Consider the following 22989-nt stretch of genomic DNA (forward strand, 5'->3'; position numbering starts at 1 on the left):
TGACCCTGTTTCCTGATAAGGTCAGATTCTGAGGTACTGGAGACTTCAGCATAGCCTTTGGGTGGGCGGACATAATTCAATCCATTACACTGTCCTTTGACTCGTCCACATTTACTCTCCTTGCCTCTAGCTCCTCAAGACCTCAGTGTCCCTTCACCTTCCACTTCCCTGAGATGAGAAAGCCATTCTGTTTTGCTTGTTCCATTTCCAGACTCTTCCATTGTGACCTATCAGCTCTTTTCTCACAGGAAAAAATCATACTAGTCTTTCTGAAGCCCCTCTTCTTGTCTCCACCATCCACTACTCCCTTTCTCTCCTGTCTCCTCTCTTTCCTTCATCATAGTTTCATTTCGTCAACCAGTAAGCATCTCTCCACGTAACTAAAAATCTTCTTTCAATCTGACTTCCCATATAATTATCACCCAGCTCCCTCTTTCTTGTTGCCAAGTTATCTTTCTCCACCTTTCCCCCTCCATTCTCCCCTCAATCCATAATAATCCATATCTCACCTTCACATCTGTTCAGATAGCTCTCAGGAGGATTGCCAGTGGTCAAGACCATCTTCATCCTCTTCACCATCCCTGCAGTGTTCAGGTATGATCACCACTCTTTCTTGAGTGATGTCTCTTCTTCTATTTCCATTATGCTGTATCCTAAAGATTCTCACTAGACCTCTTGTCTTCAACCCAAGCCAAATAAATCCTTACTTTCTTAGAGATGTTATGGTACCACAGTTCTCCAAGGATGGTCTGCAGACTCCTACAGGTTCCCAACATCATTCTCCATGAGGTCAAAACCATTTCCATAATAAGACTAAAACACTCTTTTCCTTTTCAGCTGTGTTGACATTTCACATGGTACAGAAGCAATAGTGGTTAAAACTGCTGATACTTGTGTACAAGTCAGTGCAGGGGCTGCAAACTATACCAGTTTTACCAGTATTCCTCATAGCCACAAGCTCACAGTTAAAAAAAAAAAAAAAAAGAAAGAAAGAAAGAAAGAAAAAGGAGAAAGAAAGAAAAATGTGGATTTTACCTAAAAATGCCCATAAAATTTATTAATTTTATTAACTTTATATCCTTGAACATATGCCTTTTTAATAATCCAAATAATGAAATGGGAAGAACACGTAACGTACACTTCTACAGCACCCCAAAATACAGTATTTGACTTGAGGAGACATTGGAGGCTATTCTAAGATGAACTAGACATTTACTTTTCTCATGGAACACAATTTTTACTTGAAAGAACAACCAACAGTCAAACTGTAGTTATGCAGACTTAGATATTTGGCAGACATTATCCCAAAAATGAATGAATGAGCATGTTACGCCAAGGAAAATAACTGGCATTGTTTGTCACCAATGATTAGGAAAGAGGAACACCTGGGTGGCTCAGTCAGTTTGGTCCTGGGATGGAGTCCCACATCTGGCTCCTTGATCAGCAGGGGGACTGCTTCTCCCTTTCCCTCTGCCACTCCCCCTGCTTGTGCTCGCTCTCTCTCTCTCTCTCTCTAACAAATAAGTAAAATCTTAAAAAAAAAAAAAAAAAAAGCCACCTGGGTGGCTCAGTTGGTTAAGCAACTGTCTTCAGCTCAGGTCATGATCCTGGAGTCCTGGGATCAAGTCCCACTTGGGGCTCCCAGCTTTTTGGGGAGTCTACTTCTCCCTCTGACCTTCTCCTCGCTCATGATCTCTCTCACTGTCTTTCTCTTAAATAAATAAATAAATAAATAAGATATTAAAAAAAAAAAGGAAAGAACTTTCAAGCTAAAAGTAGAATTTTGGAAAACCTATATATACCAACGTGAATCTGACAACTCCCCAATTTCTGAAGAATTTTTATTAATATAGGTGGTAATATATCGTGCCAAATAGATAAAGGTGCAAAATAGATACATAGATCTTAATATAATCAAATGATAATGTTACTTGATTATAATCAAGATTATTATATATTTGTAATCAAGATTATACATTAAATCAGATTTAACATTGTAGTGTACTTTAAGACACTGCCACTTGTCTGGTTTTGATGAAGTATCAAGAAAGGGTATCCACAAGGAATTTCAAAGAATATTTGAAAAGCTATTAAGTTACTCCTCCCTTTTCCAACCATGTGTTTGGTTGAGGTCAGCTTTAGGTCACACCCCTCAGACAAAACAGCATAGTGTAACAGATTGAACATAGAGACAAATCGGAGATTTAGGTCTCTTCTATTAATTCTGAAATTAAAGAGATTTGCAGAAATGTTAAAAAAAAAAAAAAGGGCGCCGATCTTACTAAACTGTCTTGTTTTGGGAAATAGTTATTTTTCCTAAAAATATTATTTTAACATAGAATGGGCTTATTATTGTTACTTTTAAATATATTTGTAAATGCATTTTTTTAATTTTTTATTTTTTATAAACATATATTTTTATCCCCAGGGGTACAGGTCTGTGAATCACCAGGTTTACACACTTCACAGCACTCACCAAAGCACATACCCTCCCCAATGTCCATAATCCCACCCCTCTTCTCCCAAACCCCCTCCCCCCAGCAACCCTCAGTTTGTTTTGTGAGATTAAGAGTCACTTATGGTTTGTCTCCCTCCCAGTCCCATCTTGTTTCATTTATTCTTCTCCCACCCACTTAAGCCCTCATGTTGCATCACCACTTCCTCATATCAGGGAGATCATATGATAGTTGTCTTTCTCTGCTTGACTTATTTCGCTAAGCATGATACGCTCTAGTTCCATCCATGTTGTCGCAAATGGCAAGATTTCATTTCTTTTGATGGCTGCATAGTATTCCATTGTGTATATATACCACATCTTCTTGATCCATTCATCTGTTGATGGACATCTAGGTTCTTTGCATAGTTTGGCTATTGTGGACATTGCTGCTATAAACATTCGGGTGCACGTGCCCCTTTGGATCACTACGTTTGTATCTTTAGGGTAAATACCCAATGTAAATGCATATTTTTAAAAGTCTCTGGTACAATGAACACTGGTAGGTGAAACCCACATTAACAAAAGTTCTTCAGGATTCCGCATAATTTGTAAGTGTGTAGCGAGGTCCAGAGACCAGAATTTGAGATCACTACTGTGGAACTTTATTCAAACCAATGGTTATAGAGGGAACTACTTGTTGAGGACATGAGGAATTTATTGGGTTTGTGGAGTACCAGACTGGAGGAAAGTGGCAGCCAGGGGACAACAAAGTACCACTGTGTGTCTCTGCAGGGGCCCGGGGTGGGGGGTGGTGACCTGAGCCTGAAAAGCATAGATTTGCTCTCCTGCCGGTTGAGAGACAGCCACCTGTGTCTGGCTCTGTTCAGGACATTGTGTTGCCTAAGGGTAGGTCGCAATGCTGCACCTGCCTGTAACGAATTTTGTCTCGTACTCTGTTGCCTCTGCCAATGAAATGTTTATCATGTCACTAATGGAAGAAAATAGAGTTGGCTGGTGAATCCCCACTTCTTGGCCAGCTGTCACCCCCTGCCAATACTGGTTCTCAAAAGAAATCTGCAGAGAGGACAAGCCAAGTACATGTTAGTTGATGGGGACAAAGATGACAATCACCATAGAACTTGTGAAAACCCTGGCCCCTGAGCTCTGGGCCGCACCTCAGGTTTGGTGAAAGACCTATTTTGATTATGAACCTAAGCCCAAAACAAGGGGTATCAAAGAGGTTGCTGTCACTTGCCAACTCTAGCTTGAGGCAGTAGCTGCCTGGGACCCTCTTCTGAGGATCAGTGGAGAAAACAGTTGCACTCAGTAATTGACATCTGCCAAAGCCTCCCACATTGTCAGCCCTCCCCTAAGCCCAAAGCCAGGACTCCTTGATTTTTTTTTTTTTTTTTTTCACCAATCCAAGCTCTTGAGGCCAAACAGCTCTGGATAGCTGAGATGTGAGGCATAAAGAAGAAATACAAAATGCAAACAAGGGATTAGAGGCAAAGGAAAAGAACACTTCCCCTCCAAGGCTGGCCTCCATGCGTACACTCAGGCCCTGGGGAAGGGATACAGACGTGAAACTGGCAGTGGAATAATATAGAGCTACAGAGATTCAAGAATTTTGTCCTAAGAAATAGGAATATTTCTCTATAGAAATAAGAGCTTTTACTCTCCTAATGCTCTTCATTCCTGAAAACTCCCCAAATTAATTAAACCATCAACTGTGGTATGACCAGCTGAGGGTACTGTCATTGTGAGGAACTAGAAAACATTGTATTCACCAGAACTCCTATTCAGGAAAATACAGTATTGTCAGGAAATAATTCCTTTGTAAGCTCTCTTGGAGGGGTGGTGGAGGCCCCAGGCCCAGGAATTGGCTAATCCCAAGGCTTGAGAGATGAAGGAAAAACTGTAGCAGGAGTAGACAAGGAAAGATTCTTGTTTTGTTCTAGAGAGGGAAAGGGGAATAAGAATAAGAAAAGGGGAGAAAGAGCCCCTCATATCTCCATGAATGTCATGAAACTTCAAAAAAAATAAAAAATAAAACTTGCTCTGAATGTATCATTGGTGGTTCTGGACTGGATAGATAGGTTATAAAGAGAAAGAAACAGGAGTCAAAAATGTGAAGAACTACAGGCATGGCCTGAGGAAATCTCAAAAATGGGCCAAGCATTTGGAAGGGTCACAGGCCATGAACTTTAAGGTCTAAGACATGTTCATGTGTGTGACTAGGAGGTCTTCTAGGAGGTCTTCTCTAACACCTGGGTTCTTCCTCCTCTGCAACCCCAAAGGTCAGTGATGTCACAGGCCCCCATCACATTGCTGATTCTGCTGGATGTGGTCACACATGAGCCTCTGACTCCTACTACAGCACCTCCTCTTTGTCTCAGTCCGGCAGTGTAGTTCTGTATATAGTGGAAAGTATCTCTGTGTTCAGGGTCACAAGGACTTTGGCCTGGTGGAGGCTCTGCCACTAACTGCCTGGGTAACCATGGTGGGTCCTTTTCTTCTCAGACTTCAGGATCCTGATTGGTAAAACGATAGAGGTGAGGAAGGAAAGGGTTAACTATCACTTAGGTCCCTTACAAATCAAAGTTCAGTAAATCTTGCCACTCCTTGCTTGGTACATTGTTGTTCCCACTTATACTCACACTTACAATATACCGTTTGTTCTTTGTTCATTCATTGTAGAAATAAAAGAATCAGGGTTTGTTGGTTTGTTAGTTTAAATAAAAGTTATTTACTTAGTAGCAGTTTCTCCACTGAGAACATACAGTAATTTAACATGCTCTGGTTTTGTTACTTAGAACAAGAACTTTTTTAAAGCTAAGAAAAACCAGACAGATGGTATATATATATGTATACAAGTGTGTGTGTGTGTGTGTGTGTGTGTGTAATTCTCTAATTTTCCTTCCCCAGCCTTATGGGCATTCTCTTATTTGTGACGGTGTCTGCCTCTCCCAAAAGGATGTTAGACCGTCGAGGGTGGCAACATAATGATACTCATCTCTGTGTCCTCCTAAAGCCTAGAACCATGCCTTATATAAAGTGAGCATTTAACAGAGATTTGTTTAGCTGCGCTGAAATCGTACCAAGTCAAAAATTTTAAATGATTGCCTTGTACTGTGATAAATTTAGTTATGCTGTGGGAATAACACAACCTCCAAATCTCAGGGGTTCAATGCAATAGAGGTTTGTTTGTTGGTTGGTTGGTTTTTGGTTTGTTGTTGCATTGTTGTTGTTATTGTTTTTCCTTGCCAAGGCAAACTCAACCATAGGATGGGTGGGAGGAGGGAGAAAAATATTTCTGTTCCACACAGCCACTCAGGGACCCAGGCTGCGGAGAATCCTGCTTCCAAATGGTATGCCATCTGGAATACATGGCATCTTCAGAGAAAGAGATAAAAAATTCTTAAGGGCTTTTTCTTGCTTTCTGCACACATTTCATGAACCAGGACTAATCACATGGCACCAGTTAACTAGTGACACCAAGACTGATAATCGCTAATAATATCTATCACATACTTTACTTGATAGCTCTAGTATTTTGGCAGTATGGATTTCTTTGAGAATCTTGTACCAACAATGATCCCTCTCCCCAGAAAAAAAGATACAGATACACAGAAACTTACTCAACACTTTGCATGATTTTCAGGGTTTTTATGCATTTCAAGGCCCATTGACTGCTCCTCTGCAGATCTCAGGACCCAGATTATAAATCCTTATGCTGAATCCACAAGCATGTTAACACCTGGTAATAGACCAACAGATGAAAGGGAAAAAAAAAAAAAAAGACATTACTAAGATGAAATCAGAGAAGGAGACAAACCATAAGAGACTCTTAACTCTAGGAAACACACTGAGCACAGCTGGAGGGGAGGAGGGGTGGGAAGACAGGGTAATCAGGTGAGGGGCGTTAAGGAAGGCATGTGATGTCATGAGCCCTGGGCATTACATGCAACTGATGAATCACTGAACTCCACATCTGAAACTAATAATACACTAATTTAAAAAATACATTACTAGTGTTCTGTTTTATTTGAGAAAAGCCTATTTATTTACTTAATTATTTGTGTTGGATCAGGCATCATGCAAGATACATGGCTGATGGATTTTCCTCTGTTTTGTTTTTACCAGGAAAAATTTGAGGGCCTGTTTCGGACTTATGATGACTGCGTGACGTTCCAGCTGTTTAAGAGTTTCAGACGTGTCCGAATAAACTTCAGCAATCCCAAATCTGCAGCCCGAGCCAGGATAGAGCTTCATGAAACCCAGTTCAGAGGAAAGAAATTAAAACTCTACTTTGCACAGGTAAAGTCATTCTTGCTCTGCGTTATCTTCTGCTTTTTAAAAATGTAAGTGGAGCCCTTTCTGCTTTCAGGCTGGTTTGTAGTCTATAATTAGTTCATGGAGAAATAAACCTGCACCGCGGATCGCCAGGCGGGTACATCAGAGAGGTTCAGAAAGCAGGCTGTAAGGGCTGACAGCCTGGGCTGTCACTGGGCAAGACACATACTCTCATTGGGCCTCAGTTTCCTCACCTGAAGAAGGAGGAGGGTGATACACACCTCCTACTGTTGCTGGGAGGATTAAATGAACTACTGTGTGTTCAAATGCCCGGCATTTGGTAAATACACAGTAAACACCAGCTGGTGGTCATAGTAAGAACAGTCTATTCATAACTACTCCGAAACTTCCTAGCAGGGTTATGGTTAAAATTTCAGTTATATCCTAGTTTTAGTGACTCCTATTCATGAGAAAACATGACAAACATGGAAATCAATTTTGTGTTTATTTCATATTGGTTATTCCCAAAGGGCATGGGCAATTCTTGGCAATGCTCACAAAGTCCACAGCAATAGAAAATCAATGTCCTAGGGGCGTCTGGGGGGCTCAATTGGTTAAGCATCTCCCTTCTGCTCAGGTCATGATCCCGGTGTCCTGGGATCGAGTCCCACATCAGGCTCCCTGCTTGTTTTTGTGCTCTCGCTCTCTCTCCCTCTCTCTCTCTCTCCCTCTGACAAATAAATAAATAAAATCTTTTAAAAAAGAAAAGAAAGAAAAGAAAAAAGTTCCATCAGTGTCTTCCCTTCATCATCAGATGTCTTGATCCATCCCTTATTGGTCAGTAAACATTGTTGCCATCTTCAAACTCTACAAAGATGGCACAATGAAAAAAACATTGACTTTGCTTCTTTTTAAGGCCAAACAGTATTCCATTGTATGTAGATGCAACGTTTTCTTCACCCATTCATCTGTCGATGGACATTTATGTCATTGCCACATCTTGGCTATTATGAATAGTGCTGTAATGACCATAAGAGTTAATATTTCTTCAGGAGCCTGATTTCAATTCTTTTGGGTAAATATCCAGAGGTGGAATTGCTCAGATGGTGGTGACCTAAATATTTTTTTATAAGCCTGTTGGCCCTTTATGTATCTTCTTTGAAGAAATGTTTATTTGAGACCTTAGATCATATTTTAACTGAGTTGCTAGGTTTACTTTGGGGTTTTTTTTGTTGTTGTTTTGAGGAATTTTTTTTTCTTGCTTTTGAATCATAGAGGTTCCTTAACTCTTTGTCCTGTATACGGATAAGGAGATTAACCTCTCCTCCATTTGGTTTTTAAATATTTTCTCTCCTTCGTGGATTGCCTTTTCACTTTGTTGATATTTCTTTGGCTGGGCAGAAGACTTAGTTTGACGTAGTCTTGCTTATTTCTTTTTCTTTGTGTTGCCTGTGCTTGTAGTGTCATATCTTTGAAAACATTGTCAAGGCCAATGTCTTAAAGCTCTCCACTCTATTTTCTTCTAGGATTTTTGCAGTTTCAGGTCTTACATTTTGAGTCTTTAGTCCATTTTGAGTTAATTTTTGTATATGGGATAAGATAAGGTTTCCATTTCATTCTCTTATATGTGCATATCATTTTCCCAACACCATTTGTTGAAGAGACTGTCCTTTCCTCATTGTGTGCTGTTAGCACTCTTGTTGAAGGTCAGTTGACCCTATATTTTGGATTCATTTCTGAACTCTCTGTTCTATATGTCCATTGGTCTGTATGTGTGTCTTAATGCCAATACCATACTATTTTGCTTACTGTAGCTTTATAATGTATTTTAAAATCATAAATACATTATAGTATTTATGATTTGGTGTGTGATCTTGAGGTATGATCTTGCTCTTTCTCAGGACTGATTTGGCTATTTGAGGTCTTTTGTGGTTCTGTATGAATTTTAGAATTTTTTTTTTTTTTTTACCATTTCTTTAAAAAAAAAAAAAAGCCATTGGGATTTTGGTAAGGGTTCCTTTAAATCTGTAGTTTGCTTTGGATAGTATGGACATTCTGGATGAATGGATGGTTCATGGATGAACCTCGAGGACATGATGCCAGTCACACAAAGACGAATATTGCATGATTCCACTTAGATGAGGGATCTAAAATCATACAAGTCATTAGAACCGAAGAGTAGAATGGTAGTTGCCAGGGACTAGGAAGGAGGGGAAAAGGATGAGTTACTAATTAACAGATATAAAATTTCAGGTAAAGAAGATGAATATGCTTTAGAGATCTACTGTACAAAACTGTATCTATAGTCAACAATAATATACTGTAGACTTAATTTCTTAAGAGGGTAGATCTCCTGGGATCCCTGGGTGGCTCACTCAGTTAATCATCTGCCTTTGGCTCAGATCTGATCCTGGGGTCCTGGGATCGAGCCCCCTGCTTGGGGTGGAACCTGTTTCTCTCTGCCCCTCCTCCTGCTTGTGCTCTCTCTTTCTCAAATAAATAAATAAAATCTTCTTTTAAAAGAAGAGGGTGGATTTCCTGTTAAACGGTCTTTTCACAATAAAGTAAAATAAAATGTAAAAAAGGAAAAACATAGACTTTGCCTCAGACCCATGTTTGAATCCCATACTGCCAGAAACTGTGTTACTTGTAGAAGCCTTATTTTTTATCTATTGAATCCCCACTTGTTTCCTTAAAAAGTTAAACAGAGAGTTACCATCTGACCCAGCAAGTATCCCTTCTGAGGTATACATCTGGAAGACTTGAAAACAGTCTTCCAAACAAATGAGTACGGGTATTCATATGCTCATGGTGGTACTATGCACACTAGCCAAAAGTTGGAAGCAATTGGAATGTGCGTCAGTGGGTGGAGACAGACAGATGGTGGTCCGTCACTCACTGGGATGTTACGCAACCATCAGAAGGGATGCAGTACCAGGGTGTGCGAGGATATGGATGACCTGTAAATTTGCGAAGGGAAATAAGCTAAACACAAAAAGGTAACATCATCTCATTCTGTTTCTGGGAAATGTGCAGAACAGGCAAATCCATAGAGATGGGAAGTGGACTGGTGGTTGCCAGGGTCTGACTCGAGGCCAGAATGGTAGGAACTGTTTCATGGGCACAGGGTTTGCTTTGGGGCGATACAGATGCTTTGTCTCTAGGCCGAAGTGGGGATGGCGCCCCGTTCCACTGATTGTTCACATTAGAGTGCTTCATGTCACATGACAGGAAGATCGCCTCAAAAGAATGAGAGAGAGAGAGGAAAGAAAGGGAGCAGGGAGTCTGGGGAGCAGCGGCCTCAGCCTCAGGTCGGAACTTGAGCTCAATGCAGAGTCCCGGGCCCTGCCCCCGCTCGGCCAAATCCGGCACTCCAGCCTTTTGGAAGTTGTCCAGGTAATCGCGATGTCTGCTAGGAGTCGAGATTCGCTGTTGTAAGGATCAGATGACCAAGCAAGTGGTGGATGGTAAGCAGAGATCATTAGGGTAGACTGCTTCACTGGTTCCTTTGTCACGGGCTGGAAATGAGACTCTGCAGCTTCGGCTCCCTGCACGGCCCATCAGAGGCCCTGATGAAAACTCTGTCTTCGTCTCTCCTCTGTCTGAAAGGTCCAGGCTCCAGAGACAGACGGTGACAAGCTGCATTTGGCACCACCACAGCCCGCCAAGCAATTCCTCATCTCACCCCCGGCGTCTCCTCCCGTGGGCTGGCAGCCCATCAGCGATGCCACGCCAGTGCTCAACTACGATCTCCTCTACGCCGTGGCCAAACTAGGACCAGGTATGCTCTTGGGCCCCCTTTGGAAGATAGACAGTGTCGACAACCTAGAAAAGCCAGATGGGATTAGCAACCGTGAGATCCGGGGCTCATGGGAACATGTGCATTTCTAATGGGTTTATGGCCGTGTGTGGACAGCGAAAGGGCTGAGGGATCAGAGAGGAAGAACCAGCATGGACTTTGTCCCCGTTTAACAGCAATTTGGTCTCAAGGTCTGTCTGTGTTGTTTCTGCACTGCGATGCAAATACTTTAAGGTTGGAAAGAGCTACCTATTTCTTATGGGATTCCTCTCTATACTGTAAGGAATTTTGGTATATTTAGTATATTCTGGTATATTCTGGTTTTCTCAGAAAAAGCAAAATATGCTCTACCAGCCGGCACTAGGCTTCTGAGCTGTGCAACCTTCTTTTATTGTTGCCATAGGAAAGCCCAGAACCTTCTGAAACAAGACAGTCTTCCTGCCAAGGTGAAGGCGCTTGGTCTCCAAGAAGCTGGTCACAGTAGCCTTTACCTTTAAAAAAAAAAAAAGAAAGAAAGAAAAGAAAGCTTAATGATCACTTCCTTCCAATGTTGGTATACATGGCTCAGATTCTCTCGTTTTCAAGACTGAATAGTATTCCACTGGGCAAATATACCATCACACTTGATTCATCCAGTTTCTCAAATCGGACATAGAGACTGTTTTTCCAGTTTCTCACCATTCCAGTCAGAGTTACAGTTAACATCCTTGTACATATCTTCTATACCCCAATCCAAAATTTCTTTACATGGGTTCCTAGAAGTGATACCGTCCTCACTTTCTAAAGCAGACAGACGCTGCCACCTCGCTTGAAAAATACTACCAATGATTATGACAGGTGAAATGAAATGGGGTCTCTTAGGTCAATGGGTTTTTAAATGGAGCTGGAAGACCCACTAAAGAGATGGGACTTAGGTACATCCTTACCCCATAGGACCATGAACTTTTAGAACTGGACCCAACCACATATGATATTCCAAGAACTCAACGTGCAACTTTTTATACTAAGAGATTTTGCTTAGTGACAGCCTTCACAAGCAGTCACATTCAGCCAAGATCGTCTGCCACCAACACCCATCAAAATTCTTCGTAAACAACACATACAAGCATTGCCTTTTGACTTTAAAAATGCTTGATTTTTGTTCTCTGGGGCGAGGACACGCTTTGGTTGGCTGCCCCCATCTGGGTTCCCCAAACTACAATTCCGAGACCCTAAAGAAATGCTCTTGGTTTTTATTGGCTCGGCCTCTTTTTTCGGTTGATGGTATATTTCCTGTATTACAGCAGGAGGGGACATGGTGGGAGGTGCAGCTGAGGGTTTAGGCACTGTGGGTCCGAGGGTAAATAATGCCCACCATGTCTGCTACTAGCTCTTCTCCTGGCGGGAGAGGGGGCTTTAAAAATACAATCCCAATGTCCTGGCCGCACCCTAAGAGATTCTGATTTAATTGATTTGGGTCAAGTTCAGGCATTAGTATTTTTTAGAAGTTTCCCTAAAACTCTCAAGAGCCACTGATAGCCAAGGGACAAAGAGCAGATAGACTTAGAATGAATTGTTACTGGTATTTCTTAGTGTGCTCAGGAGACACATGGACCAGAATCGCCCCCACTGAAAGTCTGCAGTTTTCATCATCACACGTAATGATTCTCGCACCCACAGAAATTTGAGGACTCTGGTGACTAGAGTAATCACGCCTGGGGCGACCACTCATAGGATGACCAGTCCTGGGTGAAACACTGTTCTGGCCCAGGCTTCCTGGGAACGTTCCATGCCAAACACAGGGAATTCCCAGGCGGACCAGGAAAGGAAGGCACCCTAGTGGGTCCTCAGATTTGGATGTGGCTGGTTTGAGTAATAAGCTCTCCCTGCAGAGACTAACTGGCTGTCCCGTGTGGCCCAGAACTTAAATTCTAGTACTCCTGAGAGCAAGCAGCCTGGGGCTTCTTTCTAACTGGCATCAAGGCACTCAGCATCTCGGGGGCCTTTACACTGGCCGTGGGCTCCCCCCTCGGAGAGCTCTTATGAGAAGCAGTAGGTCTCTGACTAAAAAGAGCTGAGGGGAGAGCAATGTGATACGAAGAGAGGTATTCGCGACACGGGATTTCTCTGAGAGCCTTGTCCACATACAGGAACCCAGAGCCAATGTACTCCCCGTACAAAGAGCCGTGTCGGTGATAGGAGTAAACGTGACCTGTATAAAATAAGTTGGGTCTGCCCCAGTCAAGCCTTGTTTTGAAAGCATTTCTCACAGTAACTCCAGACACTCCCAGAACTAGGAACACGCAGCCCCACATGGACCGGCGGAAGCCGAGAGACTCGGAGCCGCCAGCTTGTCTCTCATGCACAGATGCTGTTGAGAACACCTTTGAACGCCTCATATAGTTGTGCGACTGTCAGGAAGGGGAGCTTCAGAGGGTCACTGAGGTCTTGGCTGGAGGACGCAGGAGTCACTGACCAGTCTACATGTGACAGGAGGAGGACCCGAGAGGCCCAGGCAGGGGAGGAGTGACTCGCCAGTGACAGAGCCCGGGCGTCCAAGGCCGTGCTCTTCCTCCAGCGCTGTGTATAAGGGAGGCCCGGGCCAAGTCAGACTTCCTGACCGCCAGATCCCCGCCGGCCTCCGGTCCGCTCACTTGGAGCCGGGAATCCAGTAAACGCAAATCATTTGCTCCAAAACGGGAAAGGGAACTTATGGTAGCTCGTGTTCACAGAGCTTGATGCAAAGACAAAATGAGGGCGAGTCTCAGAGACCCTCACTGGCTATGGGAGCGGAGTCCCGGGTTTGGAAGACAAGCCCAGGGGTGGGTGCGACCTGCTGCTGATGGAGGCAGAAGGAATGGATGGAGTAGGAGTTAGGCCTGGAAGGGAGGCTTCCAGAGCCTGGCACAGGGGAGGGAGGAAGGAGGAACGAAATGGTCGTCAAGAGGCAGAGAAAGCCAGGGGTTCTTTTGAGGACTGTGAATAACATTGACAGGTTAAAAAAATGCATGCCCTTTTCCTTAGCGGTGCTGCTAACCTCTGAGTCTGGCTTTCCCTTACCCCGTGCAGTGAGCACCAGGAGAGCAATTATTAATATTCCCATTTTACAGATCAGAGCGCTAAGCCGTAGAAACATGAGCCAGTTTGCCCAAAGGGAAAGAGCTGGTTGGGGGCAGAGACAAGTGTCAAACCTGGCTCTGCTGACCCCCCCACATGGCCAGGTGCCCTGGCCTTTGACTGAGGACGCTGGTGGCCTTGGTGGATGTGAGGCCCCTGTTGCTGTGACGCTGGCAAAACATTCATCCTAACCCTGAGTGGACAGCTATCCCTAATGCCACTGTGACTCAGAAAGCCAAACCCAGGGGTGGCAGGTGTGCACATGGAGGCCTGAGCACTTGTGTGTAAGGGCGAACACTGAGGGTCTTCTGTTTTTGGAGGATGACTGATGCTGTGTCCCGGGTGTGTTTTCTGGGATAGCGTTCCCTCCATTCTCTGCCAGCAACTTAAGGCTGCTCCTCTTTATTTAGTTCTCCATTTGTCCTCTTCCCGTGTCCTTGAAGTTTCTTTACCCCACACAGATAGACGATTTGCAGCCAACACTTGAGTTGAAAATATCGCAGAGGCTATATTAGAAGCCTGGGTGTCTGTGGCTGTTCCAGCCGCAACCGTGAAGGAGCACAGCCACGCCCCGTGTCCTTCCCACTGCATCTGGGCGCCCCCCCACCCCAGCCCACGCGGTACCAAGGCAGGCACGTGCTTCTTCAACCTGCCACTTTGCAGATTCTCCCGCGTTCCTCCTATGATAATTCTCCATCGTTCAACTCACCACTTCTGCTACCCCCAGCACCTGGGAGCACCTTGCACAGTACGTGGCTCAGCAAATATTGAATGAATGACTAGATCAGAGCCCTCAGCCTGTCCAGGGATAATTTCTTCACCAGCAAATGGTTGCTTTCTTATGGCTTTGTCCAGACTGAGTCAGGCAACACTAAATTAATGTTTTCTTCAAGGAGAGGTCTTTGAGCATTTCCATTTGGAAAAACAAAAAGATTTTGTGAGATTCATTTTTAATCTTTTGGCAGAAGCATTTCAGTAAGAAATTATAACTCATTCCATGTTAAGGGGTGGCTGCCTCAGTTCCGGGAGTGTAGAAACACAGTAACATCAGAGCAGAGAAAGCAGCTCAGAGGCATGGGGTTTGCTTCCGAGGAATGACTAACACCGCTAAATTGGGAGAGCTGAGTGACTGAGAAGAGATGTTGGAATCCAAAGATGCTGAGCTAAAGTAGGTCTGAAGAAAGAGCATCAGAGAGCAGGGATCCAGGGCAAGATGGCGCTTGGGCTGGGTGAGGATCACCTCAGCAAACCAGCAGGGTCACAGGATCGCGATTGTGCCCGTTGGCCCTGAAAGGCAAGGACATGCATTACTAAGACCCTTTCATGGAGGACACTTTCATGGAAGCTCTGACGAGCAGGAGCAAAACAGGATTCCCTTCTTTGGGAGAGGGACAGCGGTGACCCTCTTCCAGATAGGAACAGCTCACGTTCATGGAACCTGTGGAGAGGCTTTTGAAATAAGCATGGAGATACAATTACCGTGGAACCATGATCAAACCCAAGCCTGTGGGATTCCTTTGAAATCCTTTCTAGGCTGTTATAACACCTCTTAGAGGACACAAGGGCCCCATAACCCTGGAGAAGTGAGTCTGGTTCTATTTATTGCAGTGAATACAAGTGTATACTCAGGAAAATGTGAGAGGTATCCTTTCACTGCTTCTTCACTGTGTCCCCATGACTGTATGTTCTGTTTTTGATACAAAGTAAAATAGACAAATTAGGGAAATATTTTAAATAGAGACAGCAGTTAAAACATATATTGGGCTTGTTGTGCTCCAGGCAGTATCCAACAGTTTGGACACCTTACTATATTATCTCCATTTATACTTGGAGCAACTCTCTGAGACAGGAATTGCTATTCTCCTCATAGATTCAGCTGGAGCGTGTGAGGCACAGAGTGGTTAAGTAACTTGCCCAAGGCTGCACAGCCAGTAAATTAAAATAGATTCCCCTGCCACTGGCAAGAAGCAGGAAGAATTGACGGAGGTAGTACCTTCGCCCTGGGGAGTAAAAAGTTTGAGAAACCAGAGAGGTCTCTTGAATCGTAAAATTAATTTGTCTAGAGGAAATTAAAGACTGTTGCAAAAGGAAATTTTTAAAATGCAAAACAATTTCCACAGTGTGTTCCTCCATCTTTCATTTCTGTGCTCATCACCACCCCACCTCACCCCATAAAAAACAGCCACTGGGTCAGGTTTTAAGGCCCATTCAGTGCTCCTCTGCTGCCCTGTGGGACACAGGGATCAGAATTTGCCTTCTGCTCTGCTTAAAGGACCGATACCAGCTTCTGTAAAACAAAGGCATCCTACATTGCCATTAGTCCTCCTGGTAAATTTAGAGAAGCCCATCATCTAACAATCATCAAGTCAAAAGAAGATGGGCTTTGACCAAGTGGAGGACGAATCGAATATTTATTTTGGTTTACTCTACAGCTGTTACTCCTGAATCCAGAAAAGTATGGTGCTATCGTCTTTTCAGATATAAAGCAAAACAGGAAAAACAAAAACCCAGCCCAGCAAGACAGCTTATCTCTACCAATCAGCCAAAATGGAAACACAAAGATGTTATAATGTACTAAATGCGTGGTAAATCCGAGGTGGGATGTGAAATGCCAGCCTTTATTCTCTAGGCTCTCTAGGCTGGCTCTGGAAGGTCATATTCATTGTCACTGAAAATGCCTGCAGGGAATGATATGAAAAGTCACCGTCTACTCCTTTTTTTTCCTCCCGCTATTTTTAGCTCTTGTTAGGGAGATCAATTTTAGTTAACTGCAGAGGAGGGCTTAAAATGGTGCCCAAGTTTCAAGTTGCGTACATCTGCTATATTTAGACTTTTTTTTTCCAAATTCTTCTCCATCAAAACATGCCATAGTAAAGCAGTTTTGCTAGTTTGTTACCTAGCGCACAGCATTTCCTCTGCATGGAAAATATATTTCATTAATTCATGTACCTTACAAAGAAGAAACAGTTTCTATTCCAGTCTCATTGAATCAAAGGTAGAGAAAATTCCATTTTTTAAATATAGATGAATATACTTTGGGCGCATGTGGTATGACTATTATATAAGCTTCAGTCCTTGTTCAACAACTGCTATTTTCTGATCACGGATATGAAAAGCAAACAAAACAGGCTCCAGTGTTCTCACTCACGCGGTGTCTTCCGTCCTTCCCCACCCGAAGCACGCAGATTTGTGATTCTGGACCACGTGCTCAGAATTTTCCATCTCCTTTTGAAGGATTTTCCCTGGAGGGGGCATTGGTGGCTCCATTGGTTAAATGTCTGACTCCTGATCTCAGCTCAGGTCTTCATCTCAGGGTCATGAGTTCAAGTCCCAGGTTGGGCTGTACCCTGGGCCTGGTGTGTACCTAAAAACAAAAAGAGACAAAAACCTATGATTTAAGAATTTTCCCTGGGAAAAAAATGTCTGAAAAGCTTTTCTGCTCAGCATACACTTCATAATTATTTTTAATCAGTGTTGAGTAGCAATATGGAAGACTTCTTTCTCTTGTTTCACCTGGTATGCAAGTGGTAGAATAAATAATAGGAAAGACACATGGCCAGGCCCCTAATATCAGAAAAGCTCCAACAGGATGGTCATTTCCAGAGAGGAAAACCTGACACCTCTCTGACCAAGCAGTGTTTTCTCTCCTTATGTTGCTTCTTTTCTGTCACCTGTATGAATGAGCCCCACGTCACAGGCTTCAGAGAACCCATTTTCTCCGTCTCCCTTTATCTTCCCAACCCTCCTTCCTGCGTGGCTTTCCCAAGTCTCCTTGGTCCATACCTTCCCTGGAGGGTTCCACTTCCTTGTCTCAGCTGTGAATTTGGGTCCTCAATCAGTCAGTTGTCCCCATGAAGTACTTTAGGTCCTAAATGACTCAGGAGGGAATGAAGACCTATGGCCCCCCTTAGGCCATCTTACAGGGGAAATCCCCAAAAGATAAACAAACGTTCCTTTATTAAAATAGAACACCTCTTCTAACAAAATGATAGAAATAGTCTCGTTTCCTTCATGCATCTCTCCATCTCCTCCCCCCAACACCAGTTTACCAAGGACCCTCTCTGTCTTCCTACTCTGATGTGGGTCAGGACTGAGGATGAGCGGTAAGGAGGAAGAACCCCCATCGCGTATGTGGAGAATAGTTTCCTGACACGAGCTCATGCCAGTCCCGCTGAGGCAGAGAAGCCTGTGTGCCGCCCTGATGTCTTGCCCCATACCCTAATCTGGCATAATCCTAAATGGCAGAGGCAATATGGCCGTCACACTTTGGCCTCGCCATACCTCAACCGTTGTCCTAGCTCCAATTGTCTGAGGTGACCACAGACCATTTTTTTTTTAAATGGTGATTTTTGACAATTAGCAAGGTCATCATGAAGATGGAATAATTAATATACATGGGGTACCCAGCCCAGTGCCTGGCACATAGGAACTACCAGATCCACGGTGGGTGCAATGATCATTCTGCTCTGAGCAGTATCGTTTGGCAGGACATCCACTGAGAGATGTTCCCCTTGCCAGTATTTGAATTAAGGTATGGAAAGCCCTTGGAGTAGTGTCGACCAACTGGTGAGAACGATATGCCTGTCCTTTGTGATGGAGGAGCTGGTGATTTAACTGGGCTTGTTCTCTGAACATTACATGGGCTTGGCGTGGTCTGTGCATTCCTTTATAGTCTTTTCCTCCCAAGCTGAGAGGGCGTTCTTTGACAGAAGCAGCGACTGCACCAAGGACAAGGGACAGAGTTGCCATTCAGTGATTGGACCTCACCCTCAAAACCACCCACAGCACTTTTCTCTGAGGTCGATCAAAATGAGACGTGAGCTCATGGAACCACAAAGGTATGGGAGAGAAGAAATGTGCAAAGGACTTCTCTCTCTCTGGAATGTTTCTTCCTCCCTGGAATACTGGTTTTATTGGAGAATCCACTTTCCACTCTTATTTAGAAAGTTAGTTCTTTCTCGACTCCCAGGTTGAGCTTGTGAATAGGCACTTGTGACTATACATGCCACCCGTTTAAGCCCCTCTGCCTTGGGGTCTCTCCTTTTCTCCTTTGTAGCTGTCTGTGAAGTTCCAACATGAAGAAATATTTCTTTTGCTTTACGGTGATGACTAAAACTTGGGATGTGAGTTTGAATCCAGGCATCACCTTTTATTAGCTGTGTGACCTGAAGACACTCTCTGAGTCCCTCTGTGCCTCCTCAACAGTAAAATCAGACGGTTGCCAGTATCAGACGAGATAACCCGAATGAATCTGTGTCCAACGCAGGACATGGTGAATGCTCACTGTGGTACCTATTTTTGGTCACTTGATTTTTAAGCCATATCTTAGTCTTTGGTTAAAGTGTAAATGTGCCTATGTTAAGCTCTTAGCTCCGGTTTCTCAGGGCAGAAGCTGTGATATTTTGGAACTGACAGTTCTACGCACTGCAGTCCATTTAGCATCTTTGGGCATCACCTGCCAAATACCAGTATCCACACGCAACCCAGTCCCTGTGAAAACCAAAAAATGAAAATTAAAAAAAATAAATAAATCCTTATTGCATTTCCAGACACCACTGGGAGCTAAGCACCCTTGTTTGAGAACCACACTAATTACGCTTCTGCACCATTTATCAGGTGGATCTTGAATGCGAGAAAGACATAGAGGCAAGGAGTGGCTGGGAAGAGGTCAGAGTGGCCAGTGTGTGGCGGAGAAAAGAGGAGTGAGAGAGGGGAGCGGTCCAGACAAGTATCACCACCACCACCCCTACTCCTTCCCCATACACACACGCTTTCTTTCCTCCCCTTTGAAATAATAGGGGAATTATTATTCCCCTAATAGGGGAAAAGAGCTTGCTGGTAGATAACTTAAAAATACTGTTAAATCATGTATGGGGTGGTCGTACAGCTTTTGGAAACTTCCAGATGTTTTTCACCATAACGCCTCATTTTCTTGGGGAGCACTTTAGGTCCCAAAGCAAAACAGCAACAGCCCTTCCAGACTGAGAGAGGCTTAAAAGACATAGTGACTGCAGACACCCGCCAGGATCTGGGAGGAAGAAAGGAAGTGTAGGTCACCGCACTGCACCGCTGCTTCCTGCCATCAGCAATCCTACCACCCCTCACCCCCAACCCCCTCCCAGTTCCACTGATCCCACCCCTGTCCCAGTCCTCTGAGAGCCCCCTCAGGGCCAGGCACCTCTGTCTCTGCTGTTGACATGGGAGTGGTAGAGCCCGGCTGGAGGCCTTGCTCGCCCTCCCCACCCTACCAAATTCAAGTCCTGAACCTAATACACGAAAGGAAAGGAAATCTAAGTGTGAATGCCTTTCAAGCACATTTCAGATTACATACACTCTTCCCTCAGTCCCTGTTTGCAATCCCATGAACAGGCAGCCTGCTCAGTAAAACTAACTCTTAGGAATTCTGTGGTTTTGTTCCATCGATCAGGACGGATGCTCCCTCATTCCTCTTGAAAATAGTACATTCACAATAAAGTACGGAGGAAAGGGGTTTGTAGTGCCTTCTAACTGTGAGAAACCAGAAATCACTTTAATATTGCAATTTCCCTTCCTCATCATCATATATAAAGGGCTCTTAATTTAAATCAAGTTGTGTGTGGCACACAGCCCAGCAGGGTTCTGTGTTCAACGGTCCTGTTGGAAATGTGCCTCACTTGGGTTGATAAGCCATCATCCACTCTTAAAATTCAGTGCAGATTAATAACAGAGGCCTTTTTTTTTTTTTTCCCCCTGCTGGGTTCAGAACTCACTGAGGGTTGGATAAGACTAAGACAGAGGAGATGAGTCATGCCAGGCTTTGCGGAAGCCCAGAATGTGGCTGAGCCGAGCACAGCAAGCGCTTCCCAAGGCTGAAATCCAGAGCTGAGCAGTGGGACTCCCCTGCCTGCCTGCATACTGACCCCCAGGAACAGGGTCTCCTGCGCTGGCCTCAGCACATAGCAGAGAGCAGGCAGGGATGGTCCAGAGAGCAAAGTGGATTGGGTGAGCTGAGCACCTCAGTTCTTTTCCCCTAAGCTGTCACTCTGCTTCCACTGGAGAGGAGTAAGAAAGCAGCCACAGACAGAGGTCCCAAGTGGTTTGCTCATGGAGCTTCATCCCTAAGGAAGGAAGGATGGAGACTGGTGTGGTATCCAGTCTAATATAGCAGGCGAACAGAAAAAAGAGGATAAAGCCCAAGCAATTCATTTCAGTTCAACTGTAGTGGCTTAGCTTGCTTCTGAACAGAGAAAACTTGTGTGACCCAGGACTTATCAATTGCCACATAACAGACTATCCCAACATGAAGGTCTTGGAACATCAACAATCTTTTTTTTTTTTTTTTGCTCACAAATCTATTTAGGGCTCAGGGGGACAGCTCATCTCTGCTCCATGCAACATGGCTTGGGACTTTCAAGATGGTTTCCTCACATGGTTGGCACGTCAGTGTGTGCTGGCTGAAAGCTCAGACAGGCTGTAGGTGCAGGACTCTGGTTCCTCCTCGTGTGAGCCTCTTCATGGGCTGCTTGCACTTCCTTATAACATGGATGCAAGGTTTTAGAATGAGCCTCCTGACAGAATAAGGTAGAAGTGCGTGTGTTTTTGCAACTTAACTCAGAATTCACACTAGTTACTTCTGCCACAGCATGTTAGTCGAGGCAGTCGGAAAGGCCTCTCCAGATTTGAGGGGCGGGAACACAGTGGAAACAGTCCTCAATGAAGAATTGGCAAAGTTACTGAGGAGTAATGTTACGACCGTCGTTGTGAAACACAGTCTACTAAGACCCAAACGTGCCTATTGAGAATTCACCTTCAGTATGAGAGATAATAAAATTAGAGCCAAAAGGAAACATAGAAAAGTTTCTTCCAGAGTCCCAAGCTGTGGTAATAGATGTAAGTCAAATCATTTTATAATATATACCCCTTTCTTTTCATAATTGATTAGTGTTATCTTTTGAGAAGAGTCATTGTCAAGGAAACCATGCCTCGAATAACTACCAATTGGCCGAAAGAAAAAGATGTAAGATGTTCCTCTTCAGCTAGAGAACAAATGTCCACTAAAATATAAGTTTTGTGCCTTATGGATGTATTAAAAGTATAAGTTAGGGGCGCCTAGGTAGCTTAGTGGGTTAAAGCCTCTGCCTTCAGCTCAGGTCATGATCTCGGGGTCCTGGGATCGAGCCCCGCATCAGGCTCTCTGCTCTGTGGGGAACCTGCTTCCCTTCCTCTCTCTCTGCCTGCCTCTCTGCCTACTTGTCATCTCTGTCTGTCAAATAAATAAATAAAATCTTCAAAAAAAAAAATAAAAGTACAAGTTAAACCCAGCTCCCTTTTGGGAGTGTCTCTTGTCAAAGATGACCCCATGGGAGTCAGGACGGGCAGCGCCCAAGAGTGATCATGATCACATTCATGGAGGTCTGATGGGCCCGAGTTTGAATCCACTCTCTGCCATTTACTTCCTCTGTGATTCAGTTTCCTCTTGCATCAACTAGAAAGGATGCCACCCACAGCCCAGAGCTGTGATCATCATTAAATATCCAATTGACGGGAAGTACTTCGAGCTGTGTCTGGCATTTAGTAAGAGTGTGGGAATTAGTCCTTGTGAAGTTTAAAGCAGATGGCGAGTTTCCACGACACGTCCTGTGTCCTCACACTGCCAGCACACTGACAATAGGGTAAATATGTGTTCTTTCTTGGTTTTCAGCCTCACTGAAAATCCAAAACTTACACATGTTAAACACCAGGAGAAAAATTCACGTGTGAGTAGGTACTGGACATTGGATGAGTAAAACAAGTAAACGGCCAAGGTTGGTGCCTTTCATAAATCAGTACTGTATTTATTGAGCATTTACTTGTGCGTCAACGTGCAGCCATCACCAAAACCACCATTTCAGCAGCTTGGAATATGAAACGCCACTAGATTGAAATAACTAATGTATAATGTAAAAGGTGATATAATTAGGCATTATAACAAGTGATTCAGAAAAAGAAAGAGATCTCGTTTAAAATCCACTTCAGATTTGGTCCCTTCTCATGGGAACACAAACGTGGAAAAGGTGGGGAGAGAGGAAAAAGGAGAGGAACTTACCAAAGGTGGGGGGTGGGCAGTAGTGAAGAGAGCGAGGGTCATTCCATCGTGAGGGTTGGAGTTTATGACGTTCCCCTGTCCATTTGAACTGGAGGACTTGGCATGTCACCATCCACCCCTTCTTGCTGTTCACAGCAGCGACTCGACTGAGCAGAAGCTCTGTGGCATTAATTCCCCTGCTTAATTCTTTAACTGTTCTGTGGCGTGACTAGATGAGTTCATCATATTGAAAACAGGAAATTATTTGGGGCAACTGTAGCACTGACCACCACATCGCCTTAAATAATCAAGACGTGCATC

At 44.0% G+C, this 22989-nt stretch overlaps 1 protein-coding gene across 3 annotated transcripts in view; it reads left to right on the top strand.

Moving 5' to 3' along the window:
- The window catches only part of RCAN2 (regulator of calcineurin 2), a 268194-nt gene that overhangs the window by 239144 nt on the left and 6061 nt on the right, over nucleotides 1-22989 (top strand). For all 3 annotated transcript variants that reach the window (XM_059400326.1, XM_059400327.1, XM_059400328.1), the window contains 2 exons: nucleotides 6581-6754; nucleotides 10340-10511. In XM_059400326.1, the coding sequence (XP_059256309.1) occupies nucleotides 6581-6754; nucleotides 10340-10511 (346 nt within the window). The remainder of the gene's footprint in view (nucleotides 1-6580; nucleotides 6755-10339; nucleotides 10512-22989) is intronic.

The sequence above is a fragment of the Mustela nigripes genome, chromosome 5 (assembly GCF_022355385.1).
Source record: "Mustela nigripes isolate SB6536 chromosome 5, MUSNIG.SB6536, whole genome shotgun sequence".
NCBI lineage: Eukaryota > Metazoa > Chordata > Mammalia > Carnivora > Mustelidae > Mustela > Mustela nigripes.